This window comes from Grammomys surdaster, unplaced genomic scaffold (genome assembly GCF_004785775.1).
Source record: "Grammomys surdaster isolate TR1022 unplaced genomic scaffold, NIH_TR_1.0 169, whole genome shotgun sequence".
Taxonomy (NCBI): domain Eukaryota; kingdom Metazoa; phylum Chordata; class Mammalia; order Rodentia; family Muridae; genus Grammomys; species Grammomys surdaster.
The window spans coordinates 6,027,544-6,045,728 of record NW_021604617.1 but is presented as its reverse complement, the minus strand read 5'-3'; the positions used below and the strand labels follow the sequence as shown (position 1 = coordinate 6,045,728).

Sequence of the window (18,185 nt, the reverse complement as noted above, 5' to 3'; positions counted from 1 at the left end):
AGAGAGAGAGAGAGAGAGAGAGAGAGAGAGAGAGAGAGAGAGAGAGAGAGAGACCCAGTGACACACCTCCTTGAACAAGACCACACCTCTTAATCCTTCCCAGGCAGCTTCACCAATTAGACAGGAAGTGTTCAAAGATATGAGCCTGTGGGTACTATTTTCATTCAAACTGCCACAGAGAACAATTCAGGAGCAACATTCAAGGTTGACCTCAACACACAAAGATCAACTTCAGTGTTGAGCCTTCCATCTTGTCCCCTGCCCCCTTTTTAAATTTTGAGACGGGGCCTCCCATTGACCTAGAGCTTGCTGGGTAGCTTAGGCTGGCTTGCCAGTAAACCCCAAGGATTTTCCTACCTTCACGTCCTGAGTACTGGAATTATTAACGTGCACTACCATGCCTGGCTTTTTATGTAGGTGCTGGGGATAAAACTCGGCTCTTCCTGCTCACATGGTGAACAAGTTCATCTTAATTGTCGACTTGGTAGAACCTAGAATCACCTGGGATGGGAGTCTCAGTGAGGAATGATCTGAATCAGATTGCCCTGTGGATATAGCTTTGCAGTTGTGTGTGTGTGTGTGTGTGTCTGTGTGTGTCTGTGTGTGTCTGTGTGTCTGTGTGTGTGTGTGTCTGTGTGTGTGTGTGTCTGTGTGTGTGTCTGTGTCTGTGTGTGTATCTGTGTCTGTGTGCTCACTGTGTGTGACACCATTATCTTGGGTCCTGAAGGGGAAAGGAGAAAGCTAGCTGAGAACAAGCAAGTAAGCAAGTAAGCAAACAAGCAAACAAGCAAACAAGCAAACAAGCAAGCAAGCAAGCAAGCAAGCAGTTGAGTATGCATGCCTCAATCCCTCTCTGTGTGTGACTAGCAGCTTCAGGTTCCTGACAATGTGACTTCTTTAGCACATGGAATGGTAAACTGAAGAAAGCCCTTTCTCCCCTGTTGCTTTCTGTCCAGGGGTGTTTGTCATAGCAACAGAAATGACACCAGTACACGTGACCAATACTTGCCCTACTGAGCCACCACTTCTTTTACTGGGCATGCGTCTTCGTCAACTCAGCTCTCTTTACACACACCTGGATTTTCCTGGCCGATGAGATTGCAAGTCCCTTAAGCTCCATGGCCAGGTCTTATTTTCCTTCATTCTCTGTACGACGTAGCACAGCTATGTACAAAGACTGACACAAAACACAAAAGCTCTCTTCGTGCAGATGATTAATCATCCTGAGGAGTTTTCCAAAGGCACCGGCAATTGCCAAGAACACATTTGCTTAAAACATGTGCTCAGTTTTGAATTGAATCTGCCTAAATGGTGCCATCTGTTCTCAGGCAATTTCAGAAACAGAGGGTTGGTTGGGTTTTTTTTTATTGTTGTTGTTGTTGTTCTTGTTGTTGTTTACCTTTAAGAGGACAGGGAACTGGCATGCCCACAAGACATAGAGACTTCCCTGACTAAACACGGAGCAGACGTGGCCACATCCAATGACACAGAGCCACATAAAGAGCATTGTCTGAGGTCGAAGGAAAATTTTATCTAAGAGGACACCAACAGCTACATCACGCAGAAAGCATTTATGTGACAGAGCTCGAGGCATGGATTCCTACAGTATATTACTGCACTTAATTGCAGACTCTAGAATGCACTTGTTTTTGCGAATCTTGTATTCCTTTGGAATGGGTGCACAACTTACAATACTTATTACAGGATGAAGCTTAGCGCTGTTTCAGCATCAGCAGCTCGGAAGGCAGGGGCAGCTGTTGAGACTCCGTTGTGCGATCAAATCCCAGCATCACCTGCTGACTGACTTTCAGTCCCATCCATAAACTCCATTGTCTCATGAAAGCACCAATGAGGTGAAACCTGTGTTTAAGTTCCGCAAATAACTCTCAGCCACTTCCAGAACACCTCAAGTCAGGTTCTATATTTGAGTTTGTGGTTTTACATGCAGCTATTTGTTTACTGGCTTCAGCATGAGAGAGGGAGAGAGAGGCAGAGAGACAGAGAGACACACACAGATACAGACACAGACAGAAAGAGAGAGCTCACATGCTGCCAAGATTTGGATAGTTATTGTGGTAACAAATGACGGGCCTCATTTTCATCCCGTTTAACTTGTTCACTGCATTGTAACCTCCAAACCGTTGCCAGCATTTTGACATCTGTGTGTTTCGCTAGCTGGTGTGAATCAACCATGTTGTATATCACGAATTTATATGGACAAAAAGAATTTCTGATTTAAGACACATCGGCGTGTGCTTCTCCATCCCTGTGCGCGTGTATCCGAGCTGAATTCCTTTGACGCAGAGCCGAATGGCTGTGAATTCATTCTCATGGCTGCCTGAAACACTTTATTGACAGCACAACGCTGCTGCCCCATTGCTTGCATTTTTTTTAGATAATATTTATTCCTTAGAGAAAATATAACCCCCAACTGTATAGAGAATGACATGACCGGTGCCTGGTGATATTTTCACTCTTCAGAATTTGCTTCTGATGATTTTAAATAATAATAATACTAATAGTAACAATAATAAACAGCATTAATCCAGTCCCTGACAGAACCCTTGTTTCCAATAAAACCTCAAGAGCCAGGCATCCCCTGTGTGCGTCTCTTATCATTCTGGTACCCTACACTCCCATCCTCTGTAATGATCCTTCATACTCTGCCTACAGCAGTCAAGACTTTTCCACATCCTTGCCACAAAACATGTTCAAAATCCTAAGACCCACAGTCGGGCTTCCGTACCAACGTTCCCACTTCTCAGGACCAACTTTCTATCTTAGTTTCTTTCCCCGTTGCCGTGATGAAATACTCAACCAAAGCAATGCAGGGGAGAATGAGGTTAGTCTAGATCACAGTTCTAGGCTCAGCACGTGATGACGGGAATCATGGGAGTGGGAGCTTGAGACAGCCACTCGCATTGCATCCTCCATCAGGAAACCGAGGAGCAGAGGTGAATGCATGCTTGTTGATGTTTGCCTCTCACAGTCCAGGGTCCCCTGCCTGGAGGACGCTGCTGCCCACAGCTGAGATGGCTTTTCCCACAGGATTCCCCACAGCCACGTCCAGGTGGTGCTAGATTCTTTCAAGGTGACAGTGGACATTATCACAAGTCTATTGCTGGTAAAGCATGAATCCCTTTGTTGGCCTTTCTCTTCCAAACTTCCAGAAGGCTATCACAATTGTTAATGGCCCATAATTTCCTTTTTTGCTGATGTAAGTTCAGAAGTTATCGTGCACATGTAGTTGAGAGCACCAGTATTGTGATAAGCTCCACCACGACGTTCCTAGCATTTTTGACGTTCTTTTAACTCAGCCTTCTGTTACAAATGTATCATAGTTTATGACAATCTTTTCTGAAGGCTGCAACATTTTAACTTTTCCCAGGCTATTATCTCCCTGATCCCAGATGTCTTTTTAGGCTGTACACCTGGTACCACATTCCTGTTATCTCTAAGACATCGAAACTACCATCCTAATGTATGTATCTCCCGGTACACTCTCTCATGGCTGCTCTCTAGGAAATAGACATCGTGTTTTACCGCTATGTCACGAGAATTCGGCATTTGCATTATTGCAGCACGTTGCTAAATTTCTTTATAAAATATTCTTAATTTGTATTCCCATCAGCTGTGTGTGAACATTTTCATACCCTTATGTCTCCACCAGAATTCATTTCCTTAGTCTTTGTTTTTGTAATTGTTCAGCCTGGTGGGTGTGGAATAATTCATCTTTATAGTTCTAAGGTCTACAGGCATTATTTATAGCACTGAGCAGTTTTTCAAATGCTCCTTAAGTATTTTGCTGATTTTTTTGAGTTATCTAGTCATCTCCCGTTCTCATTTTTCCAAGTATTTTGCTTGTTGATATTTTAAAGCATCGATTACTTCTTTACAGGGATTATGATATGCTCATGGATTTACTTGTCTTGATGTCAAAGTTGTGTTGTTACCTGTAAGCATTTAGTCCACACTGGCATGTATCTCCATATACAGTGTGTAAAGGTATCATCAATTTATTTTGGTGTGTGTTTGGGGGGAGGGTGGGGAGGTGCGTGCACATGCACACAAGCACCTGCATGTGTATGTGTTGTGAATGCATGTGTATGTATGCACACATATATTATGTCCAGGTGTGCTCACCTGTGTGTGCATGTGTAGAAACCCATGGTCACCAGAGGTCGTCGTCAGGTGTCTTTCTCTATCACTATTCATATATGACTTCTTTATAATTCCATTGCCTTTGTTGCCATTCTTGTTGGACTATCAGAAATAATTGATTTTCATTTTGATCTTGCAAACCCAGTAAATTTTATCTATCCTTTTCCTCCTGTGTGTGTGTGTTTGTTGTGTGTATTTTGTGTATGTGTGTATATGTATGTGTACATGTGTGTATAGTGTGTGTGTGTATGTGTGGAGTGGGGGTGTGCACACACGCATGGGCAGGGTACTGTGCATGTGCATTTGGAGGCTATAGGTTGACACTGGATGTCTTCCTTAGTCCTCTCTACCTGCTACTGATGAGTTAAACTCTTTGGCCAGTGAGCTCCTGGAAGTGGACCTGTCTTTGCTCCACTCCAACCCATGCTGGGGTCACAGACATACACAGCCATGCCAGGCTTTTTCACAAGGGCTCTGGGAGTCCAAGCTCAGGTCTTGTGCTTGCATTGCAGGGACTTAACCATATGAGCCACCTCCCTAGTCTCAAAAGACTCCATATTTATTCCAGTAGGATGCGTTTGTCACCTCCTTAATCAACCCATCTGCATTTTCTGCATCATCCAGCAGGCAAGAACACACTGAAAAGAACAGACTTTGACGATCTTACCCTTAAGTGCTGGGTTCATGGGAACGCTATGCTATTAGAAATGCAGTTTTCAATCCTTCTATATCCTCAAACAGTTCTCCCTTGACACCTTATACATTTTGTAACTTTTTTTTAGACTCCTATGAATCAAGCTTCAACCCGATCACACTGTATTTTCACTGTGCACTTGAGCAGCAAGGAGCCAGGGTCTGCCACCGTCAGACATGCTAAGCTCCATCTGGTTGACCTGGCAGGGTCAGAGCGTGTCTCGAAGACTGGAGTCGGGGGCCTGCTTCTAACTGAAGCCAAATACATCAACTTGTCCCTACACTACCTTGAGCAGGTGAGTTGTGTGGAACGAGGTCAGTTGTACCTACCTGTGCTGCTTGTACTACATGGCAGACAGTCTAGTCTCTGTTGTCTGTTTCATAATGATGGTGAAATATGTATAACAACATTTATGCTTTTCATAGTTAAAAAAAAATTGTGTGTGTGCACAGAGTTCAAAAGAGGGTATTGGATCCCCCAAAGTCTGAGTTGTAAGTGGTTGTGAACTGCCCAATACAGATGTTCGGACCTGAACTCTGGTCCTCTGTAAGAGTGGTACATGCTCTGAACAGCTGAGCCATCTTGCCAGTCCCAATATTTGATCATTGTTTTAAGTGAAGAGTTCAAAGCCCTGAAGTACATTCCCAAATAATGGGCAACCACAATCATTATCCTTTCCTAGAAATTTTCATAATTCCAACCAGAAAATTCTGGACCTATGGAATAAGAGCACCCCTTGTGTCTTTTATCTTTGGCTTCTGGCAGCTTGTACTTTTTGTCTCTCTGGCTTTGCATATTCCAGATGTCCTCAGGTGGAGTCCTTCCATGTGTGTCCTTCGGTAGAGAACCATATTGATTCCACAGTTAATCCACATGGTAGCATATGTCACAATTTCATTCCTCTTCCAGGCTCAGTTACATGCATGGCCCCTCATTCTGTTTATCCATTGATGGATTTGGAGTGGGCTGTGTCTTCTATGCAGTGGCTACTGTAAGCATCACTCCCATGAACATCCACGTATGTGGTAGCTATTTGTAGACACCATTTCATTTAAACCCCACAACCCCCTATCCTGGAGGTGTTAACGTCTCCATTTCACAGACTGCAAACATTTCTCTTCCCAAGGTGACTAGTAACAGTGAAGATTTGATCTGAGGTTTCATCGGGCCCAGCACTGTCAACTTATTGTCTGTCTTGTAAAATTGGTACTGGACATGAACACAGGTTACAAGTGGATCCTGGTTTGTTTTTGTTTTTCTCTTTCCAGCTCAGAGATTAACTCTGAGAACGTAACTCAGAGGTGACCAGTATTTTTGCAGTCTCTGGTAACTTCATCCAGTGCTGTTTCTGCTATGGTGGCTCTCTTGGCCTTGTCTTGTCTTGAGACACTCCTACTCCATCCTGACTACCATCCAACCAATAGAGCAGCACTAGTTGCTCTGTTTATAACTTTTGACTCTGACTCTGAGGGCAAAGAAAACACACCCAAATTTAGCTAGATGAATCTTCTGCCCCAAATCTTCATCTGTGGAATGAATGGGCTGCATGGGGGGGGGGGGTTCCTGTGTTACCTTTTGTTCTTGAACATTTAGCCTAAAAGATTTGAGTGAAACAACAATAGAAGGTCCCTTTTCTTTAATGCCTAAGGAAACCCAAGACCAGTGTCTTGATGCTTCTGAACATTCACAGGCTGAAATGGCCACACTGGAAGCACCCACCTGATTGAGGTGATATGATTAGGCTTACCCATGGGCCCCCTAGGACCCAGCACCTTAGGTGAGTGCCTGAAGGCATGGGCCATTTTAGTGCTTTTCAGAAGAATCATTAGTCCTAAGCTCTTTCTTGCTTAAAAATTCCTCACCACTTATACTGATGGAGCTTTTTTGCTTACTAGGACATTTACCAGAACAATGATATATGCTCATAGTGGGCTGTATTCAAATTGCCTTATTTCAAAGAAATGTGTCTCTGTGCTCAGATGGCAGCATGGTTTTAATTCCCATTGTGTCCATCTGTTCACACAAAATTACATTCTTCAGCTGAATCAAACTTTCTATGAATTGTAATCACTCAGAAACATTCTGCCCCATACCCAATTCTGTCCTTCCTTCCACTCAATCTCCTTCAACTCCTGACTGTTTCTAAAAGTGATCCACACTCTTCAATCTACAATCCCTGTGAACACTCATAACGCCAACGTGGCCCTTGTTCTTTCATTAATTACTTATCTAACAAATATTGATTAAGAATTGATGAAGTCATCTTTAATTGTGAGCTTGAAAGCCGGGAATCATGGGAAGAAAGGCTCAATGAAGGATTTTCTATATTAGGTTGTCTCATGGCTGTCGGGGATTGTCTTAATCACTTTCATTCCTCTGGGAAGACCTAGCCCATTGTGAGTGGCACCATTCCCTAGGCAAGTGGCGTTGAACTATATGAGAGAGGAGAAATCAAGCTGAATACAAGCAAGCAAGCATGCGTGCATTCATTTCTATTCTTGACTGCAGATATTAAGTGACTAGCTATTTGAAGGCCTTGACTTCTCCCCAGTGACAGACCGTAATCTGAAACTACAAACTAAAATAAATAAGCTCTTTTCTCCCTTGAGTTGCTTTGTCTTGGGATATTTTTTTTGTCGCAGCAACTGAAATGATAATAGGGCAGATCTGTACTATGCTGAGGGTCCTAGAGCAGCCCTCCCTCAAAGGCTCCCTTCCGAAGCACTGGGCCATCGTAAGTGCTTAGTGCACCTCAGGCGGGAGCTATGATGTGCAGATGAGGGATAAGGAGAGACTGACAGAGGCCAAGGAAGAGTTAATGAATGGAGTGAAAAGTGAGTAGGCGGGAGCAAGGCAGGGGTGGGGTGGAGCAGGTCAGGTCCCAGGAGCTGTGAGCCCATCAGCCCAGAGGATCATTCACTCCCGCTAAATGTCATTCATGCATCATCGGCCCTCAGTTCTTCCATTTCCTTCCCACCCACTGCATTAGGACAGCTGTTAACTATTTTCTCTGAGATCCAAGTGCCTTCACAGGCAAGGAAAGCAGACTGTGGGAAGCTGCAGACATGGCCATGGATCTATAGGGTTTAGAGAGGCTTGGAAGAGCTGCTGGTGAGTGGGTGGGAGGAAGGGCAGGAAAGAACTCTGAAATAGTGAGAGAACCAAAGCTGTCACAACAGGGAGAACAATTAAAAGAGGAGAGAGATACTTAGTGAGATCGCATAACTCATGGACATTTATGTATAAAATACCACTATGTGTTTTACTATGTGGCTAGAGAGAAGGGGTATAAAACAAGTTAGTGTAGCTTGCTCACTCATCCACTCACTGGAAGCTGTGGGTTATACTGGGCAGTAGGGTTGATGCCTGCCCGAGAACAAGCTGCGTGTCATGGAATCAGCAAAACAACAAAGCGTAAGAACCTGTTCTATTGCCTTCTGTGTCTTTGACAAGCACCGTGATCAAAGGCAAGTTAGGGAAGAAAAGGTTTGTTTCTACTCCCAGGTTATAATTCATCACCGCGGGAACTCTAGGTAGGAGCTCAAGCAGGAACTTGAAGCAGAAACCATGAGAAGGAACTCTGCTTGCTGCTCACTCTCTGACTCATGCTTAGCTGGTTTTCTTCTACAGCTCAGAAGCACCTGCCTAGGGTATGGTACCGCCCACAGTGGGCTGGGTCTTCCTACATCAATTAGCAATCAAGACAGTTACCCCTCTCCCAGATTTGTTCACAGGTCAACCTGATCTGGAAAAGCCCTGAACTGAGGCTGTCTAGGCTCTGTCAGGTTGACACCTGAAGTTAACTAGGACAGAACACCCATAGACACCATAATAGGTTCCTCGTAAGTGGTGATATAATTATCACCCTGTTGCTCTCTCCATTTCAATATGAGAGAAAGCGGAGCTAGTCTGCTCAGCTGGCTTGCATTAATTAGCTGGCATTGGTTTAGAAATTTCTCACAGAATTCTAGTTGTCTAGTCTCTCTATTTGAGAGAACTCAACACCTGCTAGATCTCAGCCTGCCTGGGTTTACCGACTCTACACTTTTAAGTGATTAATATTCAGTTTGCCAGAGTGTTGTTGGTTTTGGAGTTCTCTTTATGTATGCAGCACTTTTTCCAAAGAGTTTCCTCAAAAAAACACTTTAAGCCACAATAACAGGGTACCGCTTGGCCCCAAAGCCTGAGTTCGTATGAGGAGAAGGAAAGAGAGCATGCGTCCTTGTGCTAACTGTAAACCTCAACTAGTGACCTGGGAGTGACCTGAGGCCTCCATCAGCCCAAACAGCAAGTGAGAAACCACTGGGAACCAGTGTTAGCTCCTCGCCCCTTCAGAAACCAAACGTGCTTGCTGTCAGCCAGTTCCATAGCACACATGGGCTCTGGCTGGGTGTGGGTCCTCTTGTGTTCAGGAGTGAAGATGCTGGGCCAGTGCCAGTCATAACTGCTCTCAACATTTGTCAGTTTCTAGACGATAGCTTTCTGTGCTCCTCTGTGTTCTTTAAAAGGAAATCTTCTTGGAGGCAATAGAGATGGCTCAGTGGTTAACAGCACTGGCTGCTCTTACAAAAGACCAGAGTTCAGTCTCTAGCACCAATATCTGGTAGCTCACAACTGCCTGTGAATTTATAGCTCCAGTGGGTACAATGCCCTCTTCTGGCTTCCACAGGTAGCTGCTCAAATTCACAGAAGTGGGAGCAAGACACAGATAGATAGATAGATAGATAGATAGATAGATAGATAGATAGATAGATAGAAGTGTAAAATAAAATCTTCTCAAAAATAAGGAAAAAAGCAAGCCTCTTAATCCACTGAGGAGCTGAACTGATACCAGGTACAGTTTCTAGGCCCTTAAAGATATTACTGTGATATGAAGTTCCATTCTTTGTTACTAATAGAACATGTGAGGAATATTTGCCACTGCATTTATATGTCAATTTCAGAGTAGAAGTAAACATTAAAAAAAAAACGCAGCAGCAGGAGCAAACCCAAGGGGGCTGAAGAAGTGCTCAAAAATTATGAGCACATGGTGTTCTTCCAGAGAACCAGAGTGCTGTTCCCAGTACCATGCCAGGCACAGCCTCCTCTGAACCCAGCTGCAGGGGATCCAGTGCCCTTAGCCCCCATGGATACCCGCATTAGTTTACTTACACCCTCACAGGGACATACATACAGAACCCACACATGCACAGACTTTAAATAAACAGTACAGAGATTGGGCAATAGCTTGGTCATTAAGTGCTTGCCGGAGAATCTGATTTTAAGCCCAAGAATCCATGTAAAAGGGGGTGAAGCATGGTGAGAAAAATTGTAATCCCTGTATTTGGAAGGTGGGGCCAGGTGGATCCCTGTGGGTCACTGACCAGACACGAGTCTACTTGGTGAGTTCCAGGCCAGCGAGAGTCCCTGTCTCAAAAATATAAAACTAAGAAACAAGGTGGAAAAAGCTTTGAAAATGGTATTCTAGGGATTGTCCTGTGGCAGGCATGCATACACACACACACACACACACACACACACGCACACACGAACACACATGCACGCACACACGTGAAAGCACACATGAACATGCACACATACACATAGGCACACACACACAGGCACGCATGCACATGTAAAAGCACACATGAGCATGTACACACACACATAGGCACACACACACATACAAGCACACACACAAGCTCTATGACCCCTCTGCCCTCAGGTACTTCTCACTGCAGAGCCCATTGCACGCTCACGAAGAGCAAGCCCCCTCTGCTTGCCCACATCACATTCCTTCTTTCGGTCACTCTTCAGATCTGCTTCTGCTCCATATGGTCTGGACTCACTGTGGTGCTCCAAGAGACCTGCTCAGGGTCCTCTCTCAGGAAAATGGGCCAGACCTCCACCAAGAAGCAGACCCTCCTAAAGACTCTATCACACACTGAGTGCCTTGTGTTCAGTAACTACCCCAGAAATTCTCCTCTGATCTTCGTGTGTATCCATGTGTGTGTGTGTGTGACACGTGCATATGTGTGTGCACATGTGCAGCCAGAGGCAGATACTGGGTATCTTCTTCTACCATACTCCATCGTGCTGCCTTGAAACAGGGTATCTCACTGAAATAGAAGCTTGCCATTTTACAGGGCTAGGCTGGCTTGTGGGTGAGCTTCTGGGACCCACTCATCTCTATGTCCATAGTATTGGGGTCACAGGCATGTACATCCAGCCACATACTTCTTTTTACCTGGGTGCTAGAGATTTGAACCCATGCCCCCATGCTTATACAGTAAGCACCCCTTCGCACAGAGCCATCTATTCAGCCCCTCCCTCTTGACCTTTACAACATTCTTCCAAGATAGTCAGGCATCCTAGTCCCACATTTACAAGGAAACAGAAGCTAAAACACTTTTGTGAGTTTCCTACGACCATACGAGCGGGAAATGAGTTTGAGTTCTGTCTCCAAAGCCTGGCTTCTCTCTTCTAGCGTGTTTCCTCCATTTTTAAGAGCACAATCCCATTTTGATGTTTGATTGTTCCCTCTAGCAGTTTTAGATCCCTTCATGGAGAGGGTGTTGGGATGTCCGTTCTGGTGGGGAGCACCCAGAGCCCATCCCAGCTCTAGGGGTTAGATCCTTATTGGCCAAAGCAAACTAGAGCCTTCCTTTCAGCTATAGTGATCAAGCCATGGGTGATCTAGGAACCAAGATGCTCACCAGAGAAGCTCGGGATCAAAGGAAAGAAGTCTGTTCTCATCTAGCTTATGGATAAAGAAGACATCAGGGGCTTGGCAGTCATCCTGTGGCAATGGGGAGGCTAATGTCTACCCCATGGAAGACAGTAGAGATAGGAACATACACACACTAATCTTTCGGGTCATTTGTAACCTAGAGCTTTCCCTTTCCATCCCTCCTGACTGAGACCAGCATCAGTTACATTTTCCATAACTCGAAGCCATAGTGAGTTCATTAATATTTAATTTAGTATCACCGGGAAGGCTTATAAGCATAATCTTTATATTACCAACACCAGTGTTCCCTAAAACAATAATGAATATTAGCTTTCATCTTATGAAAGAGGCTCAAAGTGGGGAGGAGAGTGAGACGCTTACGTGATGTTCCTAAGCAACTAGGCTGCTGACTCTTCATGCAGCTGCCTCAGGAGGCGGAGAGAGTGTCCTGGAGCAGGAGTCACAGACGGTTGTGAGCCATTCAGTGTGGGTGCTGGGAATCAAACTCAGGTCCTCCGGAAGAGCAGCCAGTGCTCTTAACCACTGAGCCATCTCTCCAGCCCTATTTTTGCCATCTTTGCATTGAAAGCTCCTGTTAAAGATGACTGTTCTATGCCCAAGTCCTGGATTTCTTTTGCATTCTCACTACTGAATGTCCGTTGTCAGATGCGCCTTCCTGCCCAGTTAACATCATCATCTGTTCTCCTTCCCACAGGTCATCATTGCCCTTTCGGAAAAACACCGTACACACATCCCTTACAGGAATTCCATGATGACCAGCGTGCTCAGAGACAGTCTGGGAGGGAACTGCATGACCACCATGATTGCAACTCTGTCCTTGGAGAAGAGGAACATTGACGTATGCAGCCCTTCTCCCTGGGACTCTTAGTCTGGCTTTCTGTCACTGGGTGGTGAGGTGGAGTTGGGGGCCTGGTTGAGTCGGCATCTCTTGAACAGGGCTGACATACACTCTCAGAGGTAAATCCAACAGGGGGCTCACAGCTTTGGGTTCTTAGCTGGTGTCATAATTAACCCATGTGAGAAACAGCCTCAGGTGAGTGGCTTGAATAAGCCATTGTATGCCAGTCTCGGAATGCCTGATGGTAGGAACGAGAGAAGAAAGTCTTCAGCTGCTCTTGCTCAGCGATGCCTGACTGATGAGACCTGGATAGCTCAGAGCTAGCCTGAGATCTGGTCCTAGACTCTCTCGTATGGTGGCACCCAGGATGCTATGCCGGGGATGCTGACAAAGGACTTCCCTGGGTGACTGTGGGGTCAGATGGGGTCTTGTAAGAGTCAGCTTAGCATTCAAGGTGAACGCAGGGAAATCCTCTCTTTGCTTTTTTTCCCCCCTCAGGAACTGATGGAGAGATTTTATTCCATATACTTCTGCATATGTGTGTTCTTTTACAACAGATATGTATTTATGGATTATATAGAATACGTACTGCGTGGCCTTGCATGCTTGTGGATCACGGTCCCTGCTACGGCTAGGACTTTCATGTGAGGTCCGGCTTTAACAGAATCGGACACCTACCAGTTGCCTCTTGGGATTCCAGGACTGCCTATAATTTGGGCATTTGTCATTTTCCTAAGTCAACCCCATTATAAAAATGTAGGAAATAGTATCCTAGGGCAACCGTCCCCCATTTTGAGGCAGAGTTACTTACTGCGTGCTGTTTCAGACACCTTACCCTTTAGGTAACTCTTTTAAGTGTTATCTAGAGAGAAAGGCCTTTCTGTGCATCACATTTTGAAAAGATTTTTTTTTCTTTTTGTGGTTTGTTTGTTTTCTTCAGGAGTCTATCTCCACCTGCAGATTTGCTCAGCGAGTGGCCCTCATCAAAAACGAAGCCATCCTCAACGAAGAGATTGATCCCAGGCTGGTAAGCAAATGCTTGATTTTTGTGACAGGGACTTATACCACTCGAGCTGGCTTTAAACTTCCTTTGCGGGTGGCGACGACCTCAAACTTCTGATCCTCCTGTCATCTGATTGCTGGAACTGCAAGCATGCCCCACTGAAGCTGGTCTGTGTGGTGCCGAGATAAAACCCAGGGCTTTGAGCATTCCGGGCAAGCATGTTTACACACCAAGCTGCATCCCCAGCCCCAACAAGAAACTTAACATTTTAATCAGGCTTAAATAAACATATATACTGAACGTAGATATATATATGACTAGCTGAAACTGGTTGTGGGGCATGGATCTGTACTAATCGGTGTCCTAGGTAGCAGTATGCATTCGCCAAAGTCATACTTGACAACGTTATGATGAAGTATTCCAGCTGTCTCCATGGAAAACAAAATTGAACCACAAGGGTGTGAAATGAGTTGCTCATAGTCCTAGAGCAGGTATCAGAGCCCAGATAGCTGGGCTCCAGAACATCTGCTTCATGACACAGCATGGCTAGTCTTGAAGACACACCCAGTAGGTGGTTGAGCAATGGCTCAGTATTACAGTGGAAAAATATGCCTATGTTTACATTCAGATCTAAGCCTTTCATAAAACATCAGTTATCCTTTTAGACTGAATAGCAAGTCATCTTTCACTCACCTCATAAAGTGAGTGAGAGAGAGCTACTAAGTAGAAATGTTTGACACCAGCATCCTGTCCCTTACGCTACAGTTTCCTAAAGCTTAGCTATAGTTTCATTCCTGGAAAAATTCTCCATTTCCTTGGTTTTATTAAAATAACCCCTGCTTTATCAAAGCAACTTTTTATGCAAGGAAATCAGATACGTAAATCAGTTTTTCACCCTGAATATAATTTTTTCCTTTATCTTTTGTAAGTTCTCTACATGGGAAAGGCAACCCTGGGTCAACTCAGGCTGGCATCCAAACTCTGATTAAATGTCTCAGATTTGTCAAATTCCATAATTAAGGTTACATATGTCTGAGTCACAAGGCTCTTCTCATCCCTCTAGAAAATAAGCTCACGTGGCCTTGCAATATGTAGAGTCTAAAACTGTGAAATCTCACCAACTTCACTTTCAAAGTTTTCAGAAATGAAATACGATCACTGATCACTGTCGTGTTCTGAATTCCTTCTTCTCAATTATCTGCCCCATCCCCCATCATTGCCCCACTGAAGGACAGAGGCAAAGGAAGGAAAGGAATTGTGGGGCTTTCTGTGTTGCCCTACTAGCCTCAGGGAGCCCTGTCTGCCCTGATGGAGAACTCAGTGGGAGAAGCAGAAACTTCCCTGCCCCCACCTTGGTCAGACCTCAACATCACACAGAGTCCTGGGCAAGGGAACCAAACACAAAAACAGAGTCAGGAGGAATTGCACCCTCAGGAGATACCTGCATCCCAAGGTCATCACTAGGACTGTCCCAGTCCCCCCTGCATCCCTAAAGAGTGACTGTGGCTGTACCTGTCCTTCTTGTGTCCCAAGAACATTGCTGTGCAGAATGAAAAAGAACCTATTATCTGGAAGACAAAAATTAGTTCCCAATTTGTGGAAAACAAACATATAAGACACCGGAGGCATTCCTTTACTTCTTTACATTTTGCTGGAGAGACTCTGAAGGATCTGAAGAAGAGGGCACCAGGGTGTGTGTGATGTTGGTCTGTGAGAGACTGACAGTAAAGAGAGATCAGGAGCAAAAAGCTAATGGCTGATAACTGAAGCAGTTGCTGCATTTCTTCCCAGTGCTGACTGACATGGTAACTGCTAAGTGTGGCTTGCTAGTCTCTGTAATAATGCCACCTACAGCCACACACTGTGTTTGTCATTTTAAAGTGTGAAGCTTCCATGAAATACACGGGACAATCAAAAATTTGTCCTAGGGGACAGGAGAAATGGCTTAGCAGTTAAGAGCATCCACTGATGTTCCAAAAGATCTAAGTTCAGTCCCTAGCACATGTCAAGTGACTCACAACTGCGAGTAACTGTAGTGACAGAAATGGATGCCCCAGGTGTCCTTCTGCAAGGGCACCTGCACTCATGTTCACCTGTACTCACATGCACCTGCCCAAACCTGCACCTTCCCAAACCTGCACCTGCCCAAACCTGCACCTGCCCAAACCTGCACCTGCTCAAACCTGCACCTCCCCAAACCTGCACCTGCCCCCACACAGATACAATTTCTAAAACAATTAAACTAATCTTTTTAAAACAAGTGTTCTAAAAACCGCCAAAGAACCAACCTGGCTGGGATTTCCTGTGTCTTGCTCTTAGACGTTAATGGCAAGTATGGTACCAAGCCTTCATGATCAGAGTCACCAAACACTGGCACTTCAGAGTGACATGGTTATGAAAGGATCAGGAAGATTCTGAGATGACTGGACATGGGCCTGGATCTCCCCAGATGCCTCTAAGTCCACAGGCAACCTAAGGGAGGCATGACTTCCATAATCTCAATCTGTGAAAAACAGATTTCTATTCAACAGAATACAAAAATAATCCAATAGTCGTTTAGGTTTGAAATGCCTTAGAAGATGGCTGGTTTGGTAACATGCTCACTCTGTAAGCATGAAGACCTGAATTTGATCCCCAGAACCCACATAAAAAAAAGCTGTTGTGATGGCAGACACTCTAATGCCTGTGCTGGGGGGCAGAGACAGAGTGATCCCTAGGGCACGTGCACCCCACACACATCCACAGGCACAAGGATGTAAAAACTATACCATCAGTCTCAGTTTAGGAGAGGAAGTAAAATGAACCAGTCAGGTCTTAGCCAAGGAGTTCTAGTCTATGCGGCGTGAAGGTTTCTGACAGTGTATTTTGGCAGGAAGCCAGCAAGTAAAACCTATGACACTCTGTGCATGTAAATAAAATACCTGGGGCACATGTCCAAAATACTGCTGTAATTTGGAGGGACTGTTGGTCCTATTGATGCAGTCAAGATAGTCTGAAGCTCACCTGTGTCCGGAATATCGTAAGTGTCTTCAGAACATGTTACCAGAGGGTGAGAGGACCTGAGGCTGCAACTGTCCTTTAAGGTGGACAAACAGTGTTAACAAGGGATGGAGGTCAAGATCTCAGGGGCATTGCACAACAGATGTCTGCTTCCCTCCTTAACATAAAACCAGTGAAGAGGGAGCTAGAAAAATCAATATGTTCCTTGACATGGAGACAGTAGGGCAGCTGTCTATGATATGCCAGACTCCAGTAGAACAGATGGTACTGTCTTCAAAATATTTATTTTATTTTTAAGTGTGTGTGTGTGTGTGTGTGTGTGTGTGTGTGTGTGTGTGCGCGCGCGCATGCGCACACAAGAGTACAGGTCTCCTGTGGAGGCTTGAACAAGGCATCAGATCCCTTGGGGCTGGAATTACAGGCAGTTGTGAACCACCTACATGGGTGCTGGGAGTTGAACTCGGGTCCTCTGAAAGAACAGTACCCACACCCCTGAGGCAGCTATCCAGTCCCACAACTAGTATTTTCTTGAGAATTTGAAAGCCTTACCCCATCCTTCACATAGATTTGAATTTCACATGTACAAAACCCCCTTGGTCTAAGCAAATGCAAGGTTGTCTGTTTATTGTCAAGTTTGATTTGAGGTAAAGTGTCACACTGCAGCCCTGGCTGCCCTGGAACTCACTCTATGGATCAGGTTGGCCTTGAACTCAAAGACACCCCCTGCCTCTACCTCCTGAGAAGCAGTGAAGAAGGGAGAGAATAAACTTATTGGAATGGGACATTGGAGGTGCACATGGAGAAGAGCTAAGGTTTGCTCAGTTAGCTCAGTTAGGGACCCAGTTTTCAAAGATGGGCACAAATAGACTTTCCACCTTTTAACTAATACCTGATGTGCCACGCGGCATAGTTTTATGTCATCTTGACATGCGCTAAAGTCATCTGAGAGGTGGAAACCTCCGTGAGATCAGGTGGGCTGTAGTCAGCCTCGTAAGGCATCTTATTAATTAGTGATTAATTACATGAGGGATGCAGTCCATTGTGGGTGGGGCCATCCCTGGGCTGGTGGGCCTGGGTTCTGTGAGAAAGCAGGAGGAGCAAGCCATAAGGACGAGCCAGGAAGCTGCACCCTCTCCACGGCTCTGCCTCCAATTTCCTGCTCTGTTTGAGTTCTTGTCCTTACTGCTTTTGATAATGTCATATGGAACTGTGAGTGAAATAAACTCTTTCCTCCACAAATTCCTTGGGTCATGGTGTTTCATCATGGCATAGTAACCCTAACTAGGACAGGTGCATTTAGATCACAGAGTGAGAGGAGCGGAGGATTTGTGGGGTCTCCAAGTAGAAGGATACAAATGGGAAATTATATTTTATAATTGCTGGCTTCTAGTATATTGGAAAGCAACTTTATAAATGGGTTATGGACAATTTCTTACCACTTTTTGGCAAATACTTCCACATAGACAATGACACAATCGACAGGTATGGACAGATGCTTCTCTTCTTTTCATTGGCTCACTGGCCTAGCCAAGATGACCAAGTAGAGTTTTGAAACATTCTTGTCTTACTCTTTCTACTGTGCATGCTACAGCTTTTTGATTGACACTCGGCTTACAGGTGTTCACCTACCCAAAGCTTGACTGAGTCTTTCAACGGGTAGATGAATTCTTGATATTATAAAATTCTTTATTTAGAAAAAGATCTGTAATGTTTGTGTGTGTGTGTGTGTGTGTGTGTGTGTGTGTGTGTGTGTGTGTGT

At 44.9% G+C, this 18,185-nt stretch overlaps 1 protein-coding gene across 1 annotated transcript in view; it reads left to right on the top strand.

The window, feature by feature from the left end:
- The window catches only part of Kif6 (kinesin family member 6), a 303,671-nt gene that overhangs the window by 92,418 nt on the left and 193,068 nt on the right, over window positions 1-18,185 (top strand). Inside the window, exons 7-9 of the mRNA XM_028766687.1 lie at window positions 4,944-5,150; window positions 12,280-12,423; window positions 13,364-13,450. Of these exons, the coding sequence (XP_028622520.1) occupies window positions 4,944-5,150; window positions 12,280-12,423; window positions 13,364-13,450 (438 nt within the window). The remainder of the gene's footprint in view (window positions 1-4,943; window positions 5,151-12,279; window positions 12,424-13,363; window positions 13,451-18,185) is intronic.